Source organism: Nipponia nippon, unplaced genomic scaffold (assembly GCF_047370975.1).
Source record: "Nipponia nippon isolate SJK-2023a ecotype South Korea unplaced genomic scaffold, ASM4737097v1 scaffold_2, whole genome shotgun sequence".
Classification (NCBI taxonomy): Eukaryota; Metazoa; Chordata; class Aves; order Pelecaniformes; family Threskiornithidae; genus Nipponia; species Nipponia nippon.
Window position 1 is genome coordinate 72,575,697 of NW_028262336.1, and position 16,400 is coordinate 72,592,096.

Genomic DNA, 16,400 nt, shown 5'->3' on the forward strand with positions numbered 1-16,400 from the left:
GTACTCTGCAGAGCAAGCTTCGTAAAGAAAGAACAGACTCCAACCTTCATCAGCAAAACTGGATCAATCTTTGTATCAATGAAATCATAAAATAAACACATTTCGTAGCCAGACTGGCAATCGAAAATGGCAAGATGAAAAAGATTCCTGTCTGAAGTTGAACTAAACAAAAGATTCCAGAGTTTGGTGGCAGGATGTTTCTGGGCTGTTTGTTGCTGTTTTACATTAGTCTCATGTAAAGGAGGGTATTCTTCCTTCAAATTCTATTTCAGCAGTAATGTCGACTGTAAGATCTTTAACTCCATTGATGAGAGGAAAAATTTTAAGCATAAGAAGAATACTAATCACAGCCTAGAATCTGACCATCTGTCCTCCAAAGAACTAAATGGATATATATGACAAGCAGTTAGCTTAAAGATTCTTCTAGCAATTAATACACAGGACAAAGAACAAAGAAAAAAGAATAAATGACATTTACATGAATTTGTTTGGCGAGTTCCTGGTACACAAGCAAGCAGATCTCACCAAAGTTGCTAGATTTTAATTCTCAAGTCAGGTCATTAGAATCTTTTAATTGCAAAAGTGTTTGTGTTATGTTGATAGCTTATCACCAGAAACAACTGTCTGATACTGAAAATTCTAGTGCGCTGATTTTATACAAACTTAAGTATTAGCATATATGTTGCTGGCTTCAGAATAACAACAGAACTACTTCTATTTTAGAAGAAAAAATATCAAATTAGGATTCACAAAAGTTTTTAACCTCTACTGGAAACAAGAAAACTAATATTTTTGTTTGCACTGCTTCAGGCACACAGTATTGCTCACACCTGACCACTTATCTTTTAAGTCCTTCAGTTTGGGGAAGCAAGGCCTCTAAAGCAGCCTAAAGCCAGCTTGCATCAAGGACCTCTGTTACAAATAAAGCGGTTAAAAACAGATAGTTACGAAACTCAAAATCCTGAAAAATAAAGAGCAGCAAAGAGCAGTTAACACTGCACAATTCGTTAAGATTCTCATGATGAAGGAAGAAAACCACAGATGACCCATAGACCGAGATGCTGATGAATGATCTGCTGGCAAACAGCGGGAGCCATGGAGGAGCCTGCTGCTCACACTCCCTGCACAGAGAGCAAAGCACTGCACACTGTGAGGTGGTGAGGTTTCGGCTGGCGAAAGCAGAAGAGTTAAGGAAAAAAAAAGAAAGGAGTCACTGTTGGAAGAGTCCCAGTGGTAAACAAAGTAAATCAGGATGCAAACGCTGCTGCTGCAATGCACAGTTTGCAGCGGGAGTAAACTTCTGAAGGGGAATGTGAAGGTGGCCCTCCCACTGGGCTATCTAACTGCACCACAGATTCAGCTATCTTTGTCACAAGCCACAAGGGGACACAACCCACAAAGTCAGGAGCCCGTGTCACACCAATTTAATAGCAAAAAGTAAATGCAGAAGTTCAAAAAGTGAGGCTTGTGTTTCTGACAGCAAAGTTAATAAAGCAAGCTTTGAATTCCCCCATATTTTTTTCTGATGGTATGTTACACCTTCTGATCAGAAACAAGATTTCTCGCTCATAGTCTTTGACTTCTCTGCTTCGAAGTTTTAAGGCAAATGTTTTTCCATTGTAAAGCTTTGAATAATAATTCAGAAGATTTCTGACTGTGCTGTATTTACTATATTCTCTTGTCTGCAGCACAATCACAGGAGAACCCCAGCAAACAGAAAATTTATTAATAAAGAATAACATGTCCTCTGCTATTTATCCAGTAACAATGAAAAATAAGTGTAACTCTAAACAATGCTGGTATTCAAAACCAGTTACTTGCTTTTTACAAACCCAAGTTCAGGAGTGAATTTTAATAGACTATACCTTAAGGTTTAAGTGAGATAGACCTCTGGTCACAGTGAAATCCACCTACTGTGACTTATTTCACCAGCTAGGGAATTTTCCAGATACAAATAAATAAAGAATTATCTTTCCCCCGAGTACGCAGCTTGGTTAGGGTAGAATCAGAATGTGAAAGCTTCTGTCGCCAATCCCTCTGGCCCAACCCTTAGGGCACGCAGCCTGTCCTGCCTGGCACCCCTGCTCCCTCCCTGTCGCTTATGCATCCCTTCACCCGTGACGCTGGGGGGTGCTCAGCTCCCCAGGGCCGCTCCTGCCTCCTTACCGAGCAGTGGAAGGTAACAGCAGTAGCATACTGCAGGGATGCAAGGACACGAGCAGGAACCTCCACAGTTATTTTTGTTTGAATAACAAACTGAAGGACTAGAAATCAGACTCCATATATGCCTTGTTAAACCGGGCTTACGCTAGCTGTAATGCTCATACTGCTGCAAGCCATCAGAACCGTACAGCAGTCCCATTTAAACCGAGACACAGGTTTGGACAGTGGTATAGGCTGGAATGATTGTCTGTATGTTAAAACGATAAACCAGCAGCAATAGCATCACATGTCCAGCATCCTTTCTCAGAGTTCGTACCTGCTGGAGAAACACAATGCAGTTTACAACTCAGCTGCAAGTGGAATCTAGGACTGACTCACACAGAAACTTGTATGTTCAGTTACCTTCGCAATCGATGGAGACAAAAGCATAAAAGGATGCTTAGGCCTCCTCTGTCTGTAAACTTTCCTCAGTCTGATTTAAAGAAGTATCTATTGAATTATGTAAGCAAGGATAAGCGAGAGCCTAGCTAACTAAGTGAAATGGAAGCAAATCTCGCAAAAAATACATGTGCACATATGCATGCCTGCATAATTAGTTGTGCTAAAGAAAACTCCTAGTTCAGGGAGGTCCAGCTACAGGAATTAGATTTCTGAGCTCACAGCCTATGCAACACCCACAGTGACCAGCAGCCACTCTATATCATCCTCACAGCAGCAGGCAGCTCCAGGCTGACCGCTGGGAGATAGCGACATTGCGGGGGGCGGGGAAGGGAAGGTAAAAAAAAAAAGGTAGAAAGACTGAAGGCAATGACTACTCCTGGGAAGGGCTATCTCTGTCACGCAAACCAGTGCCAGCCCAAATCTAAATTGGGCTGAGATCTAGCAGAGATGTTTTGTTGCTGGAGCAATGGGTTGTATCGAAGTTCACAGGATGCCTGTTAGGGCCATAAATTTAATTCAGTAAAAAGCTGAATACAGACATAGCCTTTGCTCCTGAAGCACCATTCCACACGTCGGGTGAGTGCCACTGCCATGGAACAACATTATATTTAGGTATTGAGTAAACAGTTGCTCAAGACCTCCTGGAATTCTTTCTAAAAGAAACACTACAGCTAAAATGACCACCTTCTTTCACGCTTGAAGTAGTACACTTGCAAGAGAAAATTTTTAAAAGTGCTGACCACAACGACTGATCTTCTCCATATCCTTTTTACAGTGCACCTATGATCCACATGGAACAAAGTATCCCTGCTCTCTAGTCATACTCTCACATTCATTGTGAGTATATGTAAAATACAGTGCGACGGAGGTAAAGGTAGCATTAAAAAGGATATTGGTTAGGCATCTTTTGACCCAGTTCAGCCAAGAAAAAGGTTTTAAAAAAAAAAAAGGTAGGTTTTCATTACCTCAATTCACATAAGTGAAAATAACCACCTAAAAAGATGACCAGTTTCAACTGAAAATCATGGTTTTTACACTGAAATTTCAGTAGAGCAAAGCAAATGTGAATTACTGAGACAATATTGTCTTCATTATATGAAATACTAATTTAAATGTCCTTTTTCAAAGAAATCTCATATGATTCTGAATGCAACATAGGTGTGAACACCATGACTATAAAAAAATGTCATGGAGCAGATGTTGCAGAAGTTTCTTCAATAAAGACAGGCAAGAAGAGTAAACAGCTGTCAGAGGTAAAGTAGAGGACTTCTGGGATTCCTCATAGTCCTGCTTTTCAATGATTCTATGAAAAACTGACTTCTTTAGACGCTTTTGAAAACTTTTGCCTAAGAGTCAACAGACACTATGCAAGTCAACTGTCTATTTTCAAAAAAAAAAAAAAAAATCTCAGTTGGGTTATGGAATTACCATTAACAGACTTAAAAAGTACTTCTCTCTATAAATCTGCCTTCTCAATACTCCAATTCAACCAGCTTGCATCTTGGCTTTATTCTGCTGAACAGCTGAACTACTGAACACAGCATTACCATTCCTCTACTGTCATGGTCTGTCATTCTGCCTTTCATGCTGACAACATTAAGTGCTTAAGTAATTATCTTAGAATATTTGTAAAAACAATAGTTTATCTGAAGTGACCTAGGCACATCTTGAAACACTGGCATTTTACTATGACCACAGACAGTTTTACCGCTGAGGTGCTGAATAATTCCATTCCAGTATGATTACGCATTCAAGTTGCTTGGTTCTTTGATTTGTTTTTTTAATCACTAATTCAAGCTAATGTAATTTTTGTTGACATTGCATTTATTTTCTTGCTCTCATATATCTACAATGGAGCATAAGACCTTACTTCTAAACAAGACACTAAACAGGGTTGTTAATTAGAAAACTAATTTAATAAACAAGTAGATACAAAAATGTTCCACAAGCACGAGCAGAGAAAAAACTTTGTACACTAGCACTATTTAATTAACATTGGGAGTATTGTTTTGTAATTCACAGCAGTGCCTACTAAAGACAAAACAAACACCTATGTTTGGTCACTGAACAGAGAACGCTAGTAGGCATCAGGGATAATATACATTGACTTAATACATCAAATTTCTTACAAAATGAGCAGAACTTACAGAAAATGATGAGCCATCCTTTGAAACTGCAACTGGGTAAATTCCATCTCCTAGACGCACAGAGAGCTCCCAGCTACTTCTCTTTGATTTAGCAATAGGAATTCTAAAAAAGAAACAGACAGAGGAGAGTTTTTAAACAGAGATTTCATGCTTCGCCCATTTTAACCAAAAGTACTTGCCTCATAGGATGATCATGAAGGATATAAAATATCATTACTCTATAGACACAGTTGGAGAGCATACTTGAAAAAAAATACTAAATACACTTTTCTGTCGACTGGCATATGAGGAGAAAATATACTCTACTTTCTTTCTAGATTTGCCTTGACACACTGGGTATGCTGATAAAGTTATAGGACGCTCTTGAATACAGCCAACGCTTGCTGCAGAATTAGCTCAAACAGGATGAAAAGCAGATGAGAAAGTGGGTTGGCAAGAGAATAGCAACAGTGATACCTGGAGCATTCTTTTTGAGGGCAAAATATAATCGCTATTTCTTTCATCTTGTTCTCAGTAAACCTTAATTAAAGGCCAATTACAGTTAAAAGATTCAGCCAAACAAGTAACACAAGTAATTTTTTAATTAATATACATTTTAGAATGTCTCGTCTGCAGAGCCCTTCAAGCAAACTGAAAAAATAATGACATATCTTCACAGCCCACATGCAGGATTATACTTATTCCTGCAGCATTCTATGGCTGCACCAGTTATCAGGTAATACAAGAAACCTGAATCTTTTCAACTTTAGCTTAAAGAAGCACACCTGACAGCAAAGGAATGAGATCCGAGTCTCCATTCTTGGAAGTTCAGAGTGAAACAAGTAATTTTCAGCTATTTTATTTAAATGTACATTAGATTTCAGTTTCCTCATCCTAACTTCTCAAGTCTCTTCCACTTTGTTGTAACAACTGGTGTCCAAAGTTAAGCTACAACTTTTCTGAAGAGTGGTTGCTATATATTTGCATCAGCAAGCACCATGTAGCCTAAAGAGAAGGTACGAAGGTGAAGTTTAAACTCTATTAAAACAAAGACACATTATTTTGGTATAGCTTTTCTTCCACGCTGACTCTTACACATGTTTAGATTCTCTGTAAGAAACCTACAGAGATAATATATTTAGGCTTCTTTTGAAAGATAATTTCTGCTGTAACATTCATCTATTGTACGTTACAGAGCTTACTACACCATTTTACTGCAGCCTTCAGAGTCTTAAAGCTTGGAAACACGTCTTTCTGTGTTATGCCACATGCATCCTCCTGAGGATTCAGGTGCCCAGTGAACCACATCTCCCCAAAGGGAGTGCTCAGGTTCCCTGTGGAATCAACAGGGAGAAGCACCTGTGAGGCCTGGCCTCCAGAGGCCACAGGAGGAGAAATTAGCTGCCTAAGCCAAGGATAACATGCTGATTTGCTAAGGATTTTGACAGTTATTTTAAGGTTGGGTTATTAGACGCCTGAAATCTAAGCAAGTGCAAGCTCAGGCACCTAATTAGGCAAGGAGTTTCCAAAAACTGTGCCTTGCAACATGCCTGAAAAAGGGAAATGGAAGCACTAAATATATTTGCCAAATAGATGCATATTTATCATTAGTTACTTCTGGATCCAAGCCAGGTAAGGCCTACACCAGATTTCACCAAACATCTTAGCTCGTCTGTAACTATCACTACCCACAAAGTTAATGAAAACAGATATTGAAAATAACCTGTTCCCATACTGATGATGCCAAGTGTTACCTTTCACATTTAATATACAGCGACAATTGCCAAAACAACAAATCTGAGGAAACATCTATGGCTTATTGGGTGCAATGACGTTTCTCAGCACCTCGTCTTGAAATTCCTGTATGTCACCAAAACGTTTAGACTGGCTGATAGGAAACATGACAGACACGGGAGTTCCTGAAGACGAGGAACAGGAATTTCCTGCACAGGTAGCAGGCAGCGAGCCGCCAGATGTTTTCATTGCGCTTCCTGGTATCAGAGCACCCGTAAGGAGGAAAGTAGCAGCGGGGTTTTGGCAGAGCCAGCCTAAATTCTCTATGGTACTCCACCGCCACAACCAACAGGATTTAGTGGTTTATAGCAACTTCATACTTCTTCTCTAAGAGGTAAGACCTCATCTCAAACACAGCTTAGTAGATCCGCTTCACTTGTGGCATGAGATTCCGTATAACCTTGCTGGCACAGCCCTGCTTCATATTGCATTTGCCTGGAAGTGACCTCATGAATCTGGCTGCTGGCCATCAAAGGAAAGACAGTCTTGTTCTCCAGCAGGGATTATTTTTGTTCGGTCCTGTCTTGCTGAGCTTTGTCAAGTGTATCTCCAAACAGGATGCATGCCTCTTGAAAGGCATGACTATGATCGCTGCTTTGCCTGGGTTTCAAACAGCCACACAGGCATCTAATTCCGCTCTCTGCAACACTGGTGGTCAGGAGGGCAACGTCCAGAGCTGTAGCTAATACCAAGTATGCCGCAAGTTGTACTTCCCTCCTGGAATTGCTAGATCGGGACATTTTTCAGCTTTGCTAATCAAACACCTGTGGCTTTGTAACTGTAACCTACAGTTAACACGGGCTAAGACGGATACTTACATTAGCTCATGAGAATCCTACCTTTTCTTCATTAAATGAAATTCCTTTCAAATAAATTATCTTGTAGTACTAGACTCCATTTTGATGGATTCAGAGGGGGTTTTTTTTACATTAGTAAGGATCACAAAATCCAAAAGTAAGGATAAAAGTCCAAGTTTCTTGGATATGGAAAGGAAGTTGCTCAAGTCTGAACTACTTTAGAAATGCAGAAGTTTCTATCAGGCTAAGAAAGAGGCTTTTTGTTGTTATTGTTTTGGTGGTTGTTGGTGGTTTTTTTTTAAAATGTCTGAGAAGTCCCAATGCACAGGCAATAATCTCTTTGTTCTTGGGCAAGGTTGCTTCCTTAGTTTAGAACTCTTCTAAGTCCTCCAAAGAGAAAACATCTGGACTTCTGAATATATTTTCCACTACTTCATGGAAAACTCCACAAACGTCTGGCTATTTTCAAAAACGCATAACTTTTAAAATTCTACATACTGGGCTGAAATCTGCCATACTTTTTTTACAGAAAAAATACTGAAAGAAAAAATAATGTCATTTTTACCATCATAAAAGACACAAAAAACTTAAGGTGCTTCCCCTCCAACCCTAGATTCAGAATCCACATGACATGTCTTTCATAGGGTTCAACACGCCCTGCCTTTCTTCTCCCCGTTTTGGTAAACGAGGTATCATCAAAAAAATTACTTTCTTTACGTATAAAGATCACCGGGGCTGCAGGAAGAAATGCAAGTTTGGGAGCAAGATGAATACCAGGTGAACGGGAAGCAGGGCCACAGAGAGCTGTGCACAGTTGTCCCTTGCCAGGAGCATTATACACAAAGAGAAGGAGAGAGCAAAGGCGGCACTGCGGCCGCAACGACAGGAGGCGGGTGGCAAAGGGTGTTACGAACTCCCTCCGTACAGAAATGAGCAGTTCTGAACCTCTCTACTCCATATTGCCTTCCCATGGGAAGTACCACGAGCAATAGGGGCACAGACGAAGAGTATGGTGATGGCCTGGCCCTAAGTCAAAAAGGCATTACTCTAAAGCATTGAAGTTATAAAAACATGTAAACAGTGCGAGAAGAAAAAGATCAGTGTTTGCCTGCTTATTTATTTATTTTCAACCTCTGTCACTGTTTGTTCAACTACAGATGATGTCATGGTCCCATAATTTATTTCATACATGGCACAGTGTATTATGGCCCTTTTGCCCCCAACTGCCATGAGAGAGGGAGATACTTCATAATAATGCAGCAACTATAGCTCCTGCTTTCTTTGCAAGTTTTCAGTAAGGAAAGCAGACAACTGCTAAAAATTTTAGATCGACACACACTTACTGTGCCCATGGAAAACAGACACTAGTTAAACCATTATCTATTCTAGTCAAAAACAAATAACGAAAGAAAACAGACATTCACAAAAGCAAGTCAAGTAATAACTCTGCCCTTGCCCATCCATTTTGATTGTCACCAACCAATCAGATAGGAGGTACTCAATAAAACTACAATTTTCTGCAGTTTGTGGCAAATAAACTCCCCTCTCCCGATTACTGTTGATGATGTAATGAGCTATGATAAATGTCACCAGCTCCTAACGGGTCAGGAAATCGAGTATAGATTTTTTTTTTTACTTCCAATTCAAAATGTGAGTTCTAATACTGGGGGAAAAAAAACTTACAAATTCTCTTTACTTCTGATATTTTTGCTGCATAATACTTTACGTAAACACAGAAATCCCAAACTATCATAACAAATTCTCCCGTTATGAAAGATTGTAAGCGTTTGAAAACCACATTATATGACACGCTGTAAAGCTGTTTTTCAATTGTGCAATTACCTATTCAGCAGTTAAATAAAAGTGAAATATTGACTTAAAACAATGTTAATGGTCAAAGAATCATTAAGAAATCCTTCATCATAACTTTCACAGCAGGTGGCCTGTAAAATGATCAAGAATAATGTGCTGGATTCTGTAGCCACCAAGGTCAGTTTCTGCATACAAATCTTTGCAGGGGGAGAAAAAAAGACCTTCAGAAAGTGGGCCATTCATCTGAACCAAGTTCAGAGAATTTCCAGCACTGTGAAAAGATATGTTATGCAAGCACATAGATGTATTCAGTGGGGGTAGACTGAACCAGCTACATGGAGACTACAAAGGAGCCCTCCCATGGCTCATGAATAAGTCGAGGAAATGATCAGAAAAAAAATGGAGAGATGTTTAGACAGATGGCCCACTTAAAATGCCTGGGACAGGGCATAAGCAATTTTAATGAAACTTTAGATCTACCATATAAATTGTTTCTTATTTTCTCCACCCTCCCCCTAAAAAAACTCAAGAAAGGCAAACAGAAATTTAACAACTCAAACAAGAGCCTATCTTATGATGTAAAAAGAGGAAAAAGGGAAGTAAATCTCACACTTTTGAGTATTATTGGTTTAATAAAGTTCATATACAAAGAAATATCCTTCACAGAACCTTCAACTATCAGATGAATATAAAAGCAGGGAATGGATAGATTAAAAGAATTCTAAACAGAAGTGTACTGCCAAACAAAACAAAAATCTAAGCTTTACTATCTGAGTACTTTCAACACTTTCCAACATAAAAGTTCATCGTTGCACAGAAAAGATAAAAGCAGCACTTTCACAGGATTATTTTAAGAACTAAAAATTATGTGAAACGAACCTAAGAATCTGGGAATATTTTACTCAGCAATTTGAAGTATTTTCTACATCTATTCACACACATTTTCTACATATATTCAGACTGATCCATCTACACATATCATGTGCGCTTTCACATAAAAATGGGGTTTCCTTCTTCCTGCTTTATGTGTGCATATGTATACATACACCTCTTTCACCAACAGTATGAAAATATACCATCATTAGAGTAAATTATAGTTCTGCGTATGTCATACAAAATAACCTCTACTAGCCTGTGTGCTAGCTGATCAGACAAAGGCTGAAAGAATTACTCAATGGTTATGTCAAAATGGTTTTACATTACATTTTCTTACACATTACCTTTAGATCAATAACAAATATGCATATTTATAGCCAGTACTCTATCTGAATAGGGACCACAGGAAAAAATTAAATTACATGAAAGGTAAACTATAAAATAAAAAGCCCTACTTTAATAGGATTCTATGGAGTGCACTGTGCTTTGATTCAAAACAGCATACATCTCGATGCTTCCTTTTCCTTTAATAGAAGCCTTTTGGGGGATTTGCATTGACATAAGGGCCTGCAATCCCAGTGCCCAATGAAAACCTCCAGTGCCTTCATCAGTGAACCCCAGATCAAGGCTAAATAAAGAAACAGTTAAAGCTAAATCTTATAAATCTAGGGTGATTTTAGCTGGCAGATCTAAGTGTGTGGGCTCAACCCCTTTCATCTTTGTTTAACTGGCAAGTAACCCTGCAGACAACCTGAGCTCACCCTGGCTCACCCTCTTCCACTCTGAAGGTCTCTAAGGATGCAGGGGTTGGGTCCTGCAAACAGAGCCACCCTAACCCGACTCTTTGCAGCCAGCTTCCCCATCAGCCTGGCAGGGGGGCAGGAACTAGGGGCTCCCCTGCCAAAGCTGTCTCCATAGCCTTAAGGAGAAGGTGTGCTCCAAGCATGCAGGCAAACATCAACAATTCTAACCCTCTTGAAAAATCTTTTATGGCTCTTTTAGCTTTAAATCTATCAGGCAAAGGAAGCAGGATTGCTGCTACTGCCCATCTTACTATAACAAATGCATGCTTGCAGCGTGTACATCCAGACAATGAAAGATCTGGGTTACCAGTCGCCCTCATCCTGTGAGGGTTCAAATCCTCCTCCCATCTCTCACGTGAAAGAGCCAGGGCCCAGGTAGGCATTAGGGGACTCGCCATCCTACCCTGCTGATGGTAGGAAGGAATGAGAGATTCATGGAGACTCAGAGAATACAGCTTTGCAGCCTGATGATGCATCCTCTAGGACAAAGAGGTTTGGCATTTGGACCTACTCCAGGAAATTTCTATGCACTTTGCATTTAACAAACTGGATGAAACACAAAGCAATCCTGGGAGCTGCAAGTACAGCCCAAGACCTCTCAATTTCAGGGGAGGGTCAGACTGCCCAGTCCTTGAGCAGATGCCAGCATACCTTGAAAATTACAAATAAATATATGTAAAAAATTATATTTGAAACTCATTTCCTCTCCTATGGCATGTCAGGGCCTACTTTAGCATTTGGTTTCTCTTGGAAAAAGGAAACATCACAAGTGTTAATGCTGGATAAGAGATGTTGCTCCTTGTCTCATTGCAAGCATTTGTGAGATGAGAAGCAAGGAAGCTTCAAATCATGTGTTCATAAGAACACAGAAAAGACATTTATTTTCCATATAATTTACAAGTCTGTGCTTCTGATCTGTTCTTTCAAACCATCTTTCCTAAATCAGCAAAACTATTTACTAAAGAAAGAACTACTTGCAAGCAGGTGTTTTTAATCAGATCAGTCAACAATATTGACTTGTGCGTGCTGACAACTGTTATAGAGAGAAAAATCTGAAAATCTGTTTGTCATAAAAAAAAATTTGGGGCTATTTCTCCTCCATTGAACTATTTCATTTCACAACTCTTTCTCTCTAACACCCTTTATTTTTAATAAGGGTTTACTTTGGGCAGTTGGAAAAACTAATAATAATACACTCCACAAAAGGAAAATTACAAACTGCTGCTCTTGAACACATTCTCCTGTATTTCCTTGAACAAGGAAATTTATTAGTTCTCTAATTGTGCAGATATTTAGGAATAGTCTTACAATAATCATCTCACTTTCTTTTAATGCTCAAAGAGCTTCAGAACAAATCACTGTGACGCAGTAGGGAGGACTACAGCTCTTCTGTTAGCATCATCCAGTAGCAGTTATATCCTTCCATATAACATGATGGTATTGGGATGTAGCCATTTGTTGGGCAGCCTGCTTCCTGCGCCTCCATTCAAGCAATGGCCGTGCCCAGTAATAATGTGCTATTTTTCACTTTGTATTAAGTTGAGAATATTACAGGTTTCCTGTGCACGTTAAAAATAGTCAGCAGGCAATGTCTAAACTACTAATATGAAAATGCAGGTGAAATGATTGAAAGATTACCTACTGATAAGTTTGATAAGGTAATAGTCATTCAGTTTTACATCTACACATAAAAGACAACCCTTCATGCTCAATTATTTTTTGAAACATCCAGGCAAACTCCGTGTTAGGCTTGCTCTACTCATCCCAGTAGTGAAATCTGCCTGACTTGCAGCCTACTAATGTCGAACTAAACTGCCACTAACCACTGTAAACCTGAATTCAAAACATATTTGCTGCTTTAATCCATCATCCCTTTTGTCAGAACTTAGAATTTCAGTTGTTCACCCACTTTTTCAGAAGAAGTTCTGGAGAGTATGATAACTCAGAAGTAGTCAAGACAACATACAGTGGGTGTGAGAACATCAGTGTTTTAGTTCAGATCAGGAGTAGTTCTCAAAGCAAATTATCCCAATCATCTGCACTTACCCTGCTTTGGACCACACTGCAGAACAGCCTGAGGACACAGGGACCAGGTTCCTGTCTGATGCAAGACAGACAGAAGCCAGGCTCCAGAACCGCACCCAGCACTCTCCAGCCACAAATGGGTATTCGGTGCACAGGACGGGGCTAGAACTAATCCAAAGTCAAATACGTACAGTGAGAGTATCAGCTCCTTATCACGAATTAGAAATCCACTTGTACTGCTACACGCTCTAACGATAGCTAGATTAAATACTGAAGAATATTTTATTCACATAAAGAGATTTTGATCTTAATGACAATTTCTGCAATTGCACTCCCTCAAAACCATAAGCTCAGTATTTAGTTTAGACACTGGACCATAGTTTTAAAAAAGTAAACCAAAAACCTGATACTTAAATTCAGGCTCAAACCCCTTATTTAGTTGCCCAGTAAAGAAGAGTTATGTTAAAAAGTGCTTAGCACCTGCCAGCTTCTCTCAGTTGAAAGCAATGAGAATACTGCACAGTGCAGCACATTTGAAAAAGCATTCTGCCAATTTGGAGGACAAAATACATACATTAGAATCAAATTTAAGACTTCCATTTTGAAGAAATCTTGGCCTGACATTCCAGTGCTGTCTCTATTCTGTTATATAACATCATCTTGAACACATCACCGTTTCTCCAACTATCAGTAATTTACAAGGTTAATCCCAAAAAAACCACATTAACCCATCTCTTTTGTATTCAGAGATATACATTTGCACCCGTAGACTGTCATATCCACCATTAAAGGCAGTAACATCTGACTGAAATGCAGCATTTCTTTAAAGAATAAAGTTTATAAGACCCAATACAGTGAAACCTGTCAGTACCTGCTCAACCTACTAAGCCAAGAACCAGATCAGGAGTGAGACAACTATGACAGTCAAGGGAAAAGGAAAGACATCAGAATAAGGCCACCTCTGAGGAAATTTGGCAACAGCACCGCGAGTAAGAACATCAGCCTTCTTCAAGGCCCACAGGGAACACACTGCACAAACTAATGAACAATTATAAATTACATTAAGCTAACAAAAAAAACCCCAAACTGTCTCAGAGCCAAACTGAAAATACCTTCTTAGAGAACATCACCTCCAAATATCTTTTGGAGGTTATGGTTAAGAACTATGTATTGAATGCTACCTTTCCCATGTTTAATAGTTTCGTTTAGGTCTGTCACCTAAGACTTACCCGAGTCCCCTTTTGATGTGTCCCCTCAAAACCGACCAGATTATATTGCTAGAAGCATGGAATGATTTTCTTTCTGCTACACTTTGTAGTACCACTGACTTGACTTGGTCTCTCTGAAGCCTATCACATACGCAATATCCCGAAGGTCATTATTTAAAACAGAATTCTACTCCTTTTTTGTGCAGCTTGGAAAACACAATGCTTGCACTAGACTTCAGGGTTCCAGAGTCTCATCACGCAGAGCTCACCCATCACGCAGAGCTTACCATCTCCTGCAAACTTGCAGGTTGCAGAACCAAAAGAGTACATTCAAGAGCTCAACCATCTCATGCCAATGAGATCGGTTTTGTCATACAGCTGTACTGATCGTATTTGTTCTGTTGTGATTCCTCCTCTATATGAGACTTAACTCAGGAAATACCTAGAATGCACATTCAGGATGGCACCCAGTCCCAGAAAAGGATGGTCAGATTTTACCTTACTAGCCATCCTATACGCCATAATGTAAGAAACAGAAGCTGGCCAAGAACAGTGATTAATTTGCAACAATGTATTTTTCTAGACAGTGGCTAGCTTTTCAAAAAGATGCTTCTTTCCTGCATACACAGGATCTAGTGCCAGGTGACAGCACAAATATCAATGATGTATCTACCAAACCACAGACAAACGTGATTAGAGTGTTTGGCTAGGGGTACTCAAGCCAGTTTCCAACAGCCAATGCGACAGCTACTTCCTCTCCCTAACATATGAAAAATGTGGCATGTTTCATGGATTATAAAGCTTTGTTCTCCATTTCTTCAGCACTAGATTCCTATGGAACAAATTAATGCCACTAATTCTGTTAAAGAGAAAAAAATAGCAGATGAGAAAAACCCCAAGAGTTCATTAAAAATTATATTAGATAACATAAAACATGCATATCTTCACTAATTCTTCATATCTAGACAATTATAGCACATAGCAGAGCTCCAGTGACTCACATTACCTTCAATACATCTTCTACTGCACTTTCAGCTTCCATCCAGGGTTCACACCACTGAGCTTTCACCACCTGATGTTAACCATCTTTTCCCTTTATAGCTAATGGAAGGAGAAAGGTACCTCTCCACAACGAGTTAGACCTTAGATAGGCTGAACAACCTTTAGGTGACGCTTACCTGTACTTATTACATTACTTAGGCACTATGAATCTGGGCCACACAAACCCAGGCTCAAATTGTTATTTAACAAAGTCATATGCATTCAAAAGAAGATAAATCTCCAGTGCCTTACATATATTTTCATCCTTTTAATAGGACACCTGCCTGTGTTCGTATTATGGTCTCACAAGTAAAGAGAAGAAAGCCAATAAGAAAAAAAAACCTGTAAGTTTCCTACTTAGCTGAAGTTATACACATCAGATGTGAATGAACGAATTTCAGAAGAAATTATTAGTTAAACTAGGGTTGATTGTGAAGGACAAAAAATTTGTAACAGCTAGTGCCTCATGCTCAGTATTCATAAAAGACTTGCCCACTAAGCTTTCTGCTGACTAAAGTCAAAGCAGAGAAGCAAGGCTGTGTAGGTGGGAGGGACCCAAGGAGTGGTAGTAACACAACTGCAAATGAAGTTTAACACAAAGTGAGTCATCGTCTTAGATTTCCTTCTGCTTATTTTGGGAGAATCATGATCAATACAGCATGGGAACATAAAAATGGCCATACTGGGTGGCCCAAATATCCATCTAGTCCAATATTCAATGATCAACAGTAGATAGTTAAGTAAGGTGTAAGAACAGTACAAGAATGTAGTCACACTTCTACAATGTACTTAACTAGAAGTTCCTTCTCCTTCCTTGCCTTTCGCCAAGACAATTAGCACTAACCAAAGTAGGTCGATAATTCACAAAGCAAATAGATTTTCTAAATACAAAACATTTTTCTCACCCACACACAATACATATAAATAACATGACCCATATATAACGTGCCATATAGGTACATTTTTATATGCTACAGAAAACACATTTTTCTTTAAGCATGATTTCTTATACATCCGATTATTATTTAATGAATACAATTACACATATTGTTTAAAAAGACGGTACTGTTACTCTTTGTTAGTAAGCTAATACGTAAAACTATATTTTTCTGTGAATGCTCCTATTCTATAAACAACCATGAGCAAACAACTTGTCTGTGGTCAAGAGGATGTTCAAGAAGAACATCAGGACTATTTTTTCTGACACAGAAAAAAAACAGACACATTTTGAACAGAGAATGTAAAGTAAAACTGTTGCACAAACATGACATGACATACATTACCTAACTGGTTTTGATCCAGTGTTTGCAACTA

The 16,400-nt window shown here is 39.1% G+C and overlaps 1 protein-coding gene across 2 annotated transcripts in view; it reads right to left on the minus strand.

The window, feature by feature from the left end:
- The window catches only part of PCCA (propionyl-CoA carboxylase subunit alpha), a 299,843-nt gene that overhangs the window by 108,266 nt on the left and 175,177 nt on the right, over nt 1-16,400 (minus strand). For both annotated transcript variants that reach the window (XM_087757694.1, XM_087757695.1), the window contains exon 19: nt 4,752-4,854. In XM_087757694.1, the coding sequence (XP_087613820.1) occupies nt 4,752-4,854 (103 nt within the window). The remainder of the gene's footprint in view (nt 1-4,751; nt 4,855-16,400) is intronic.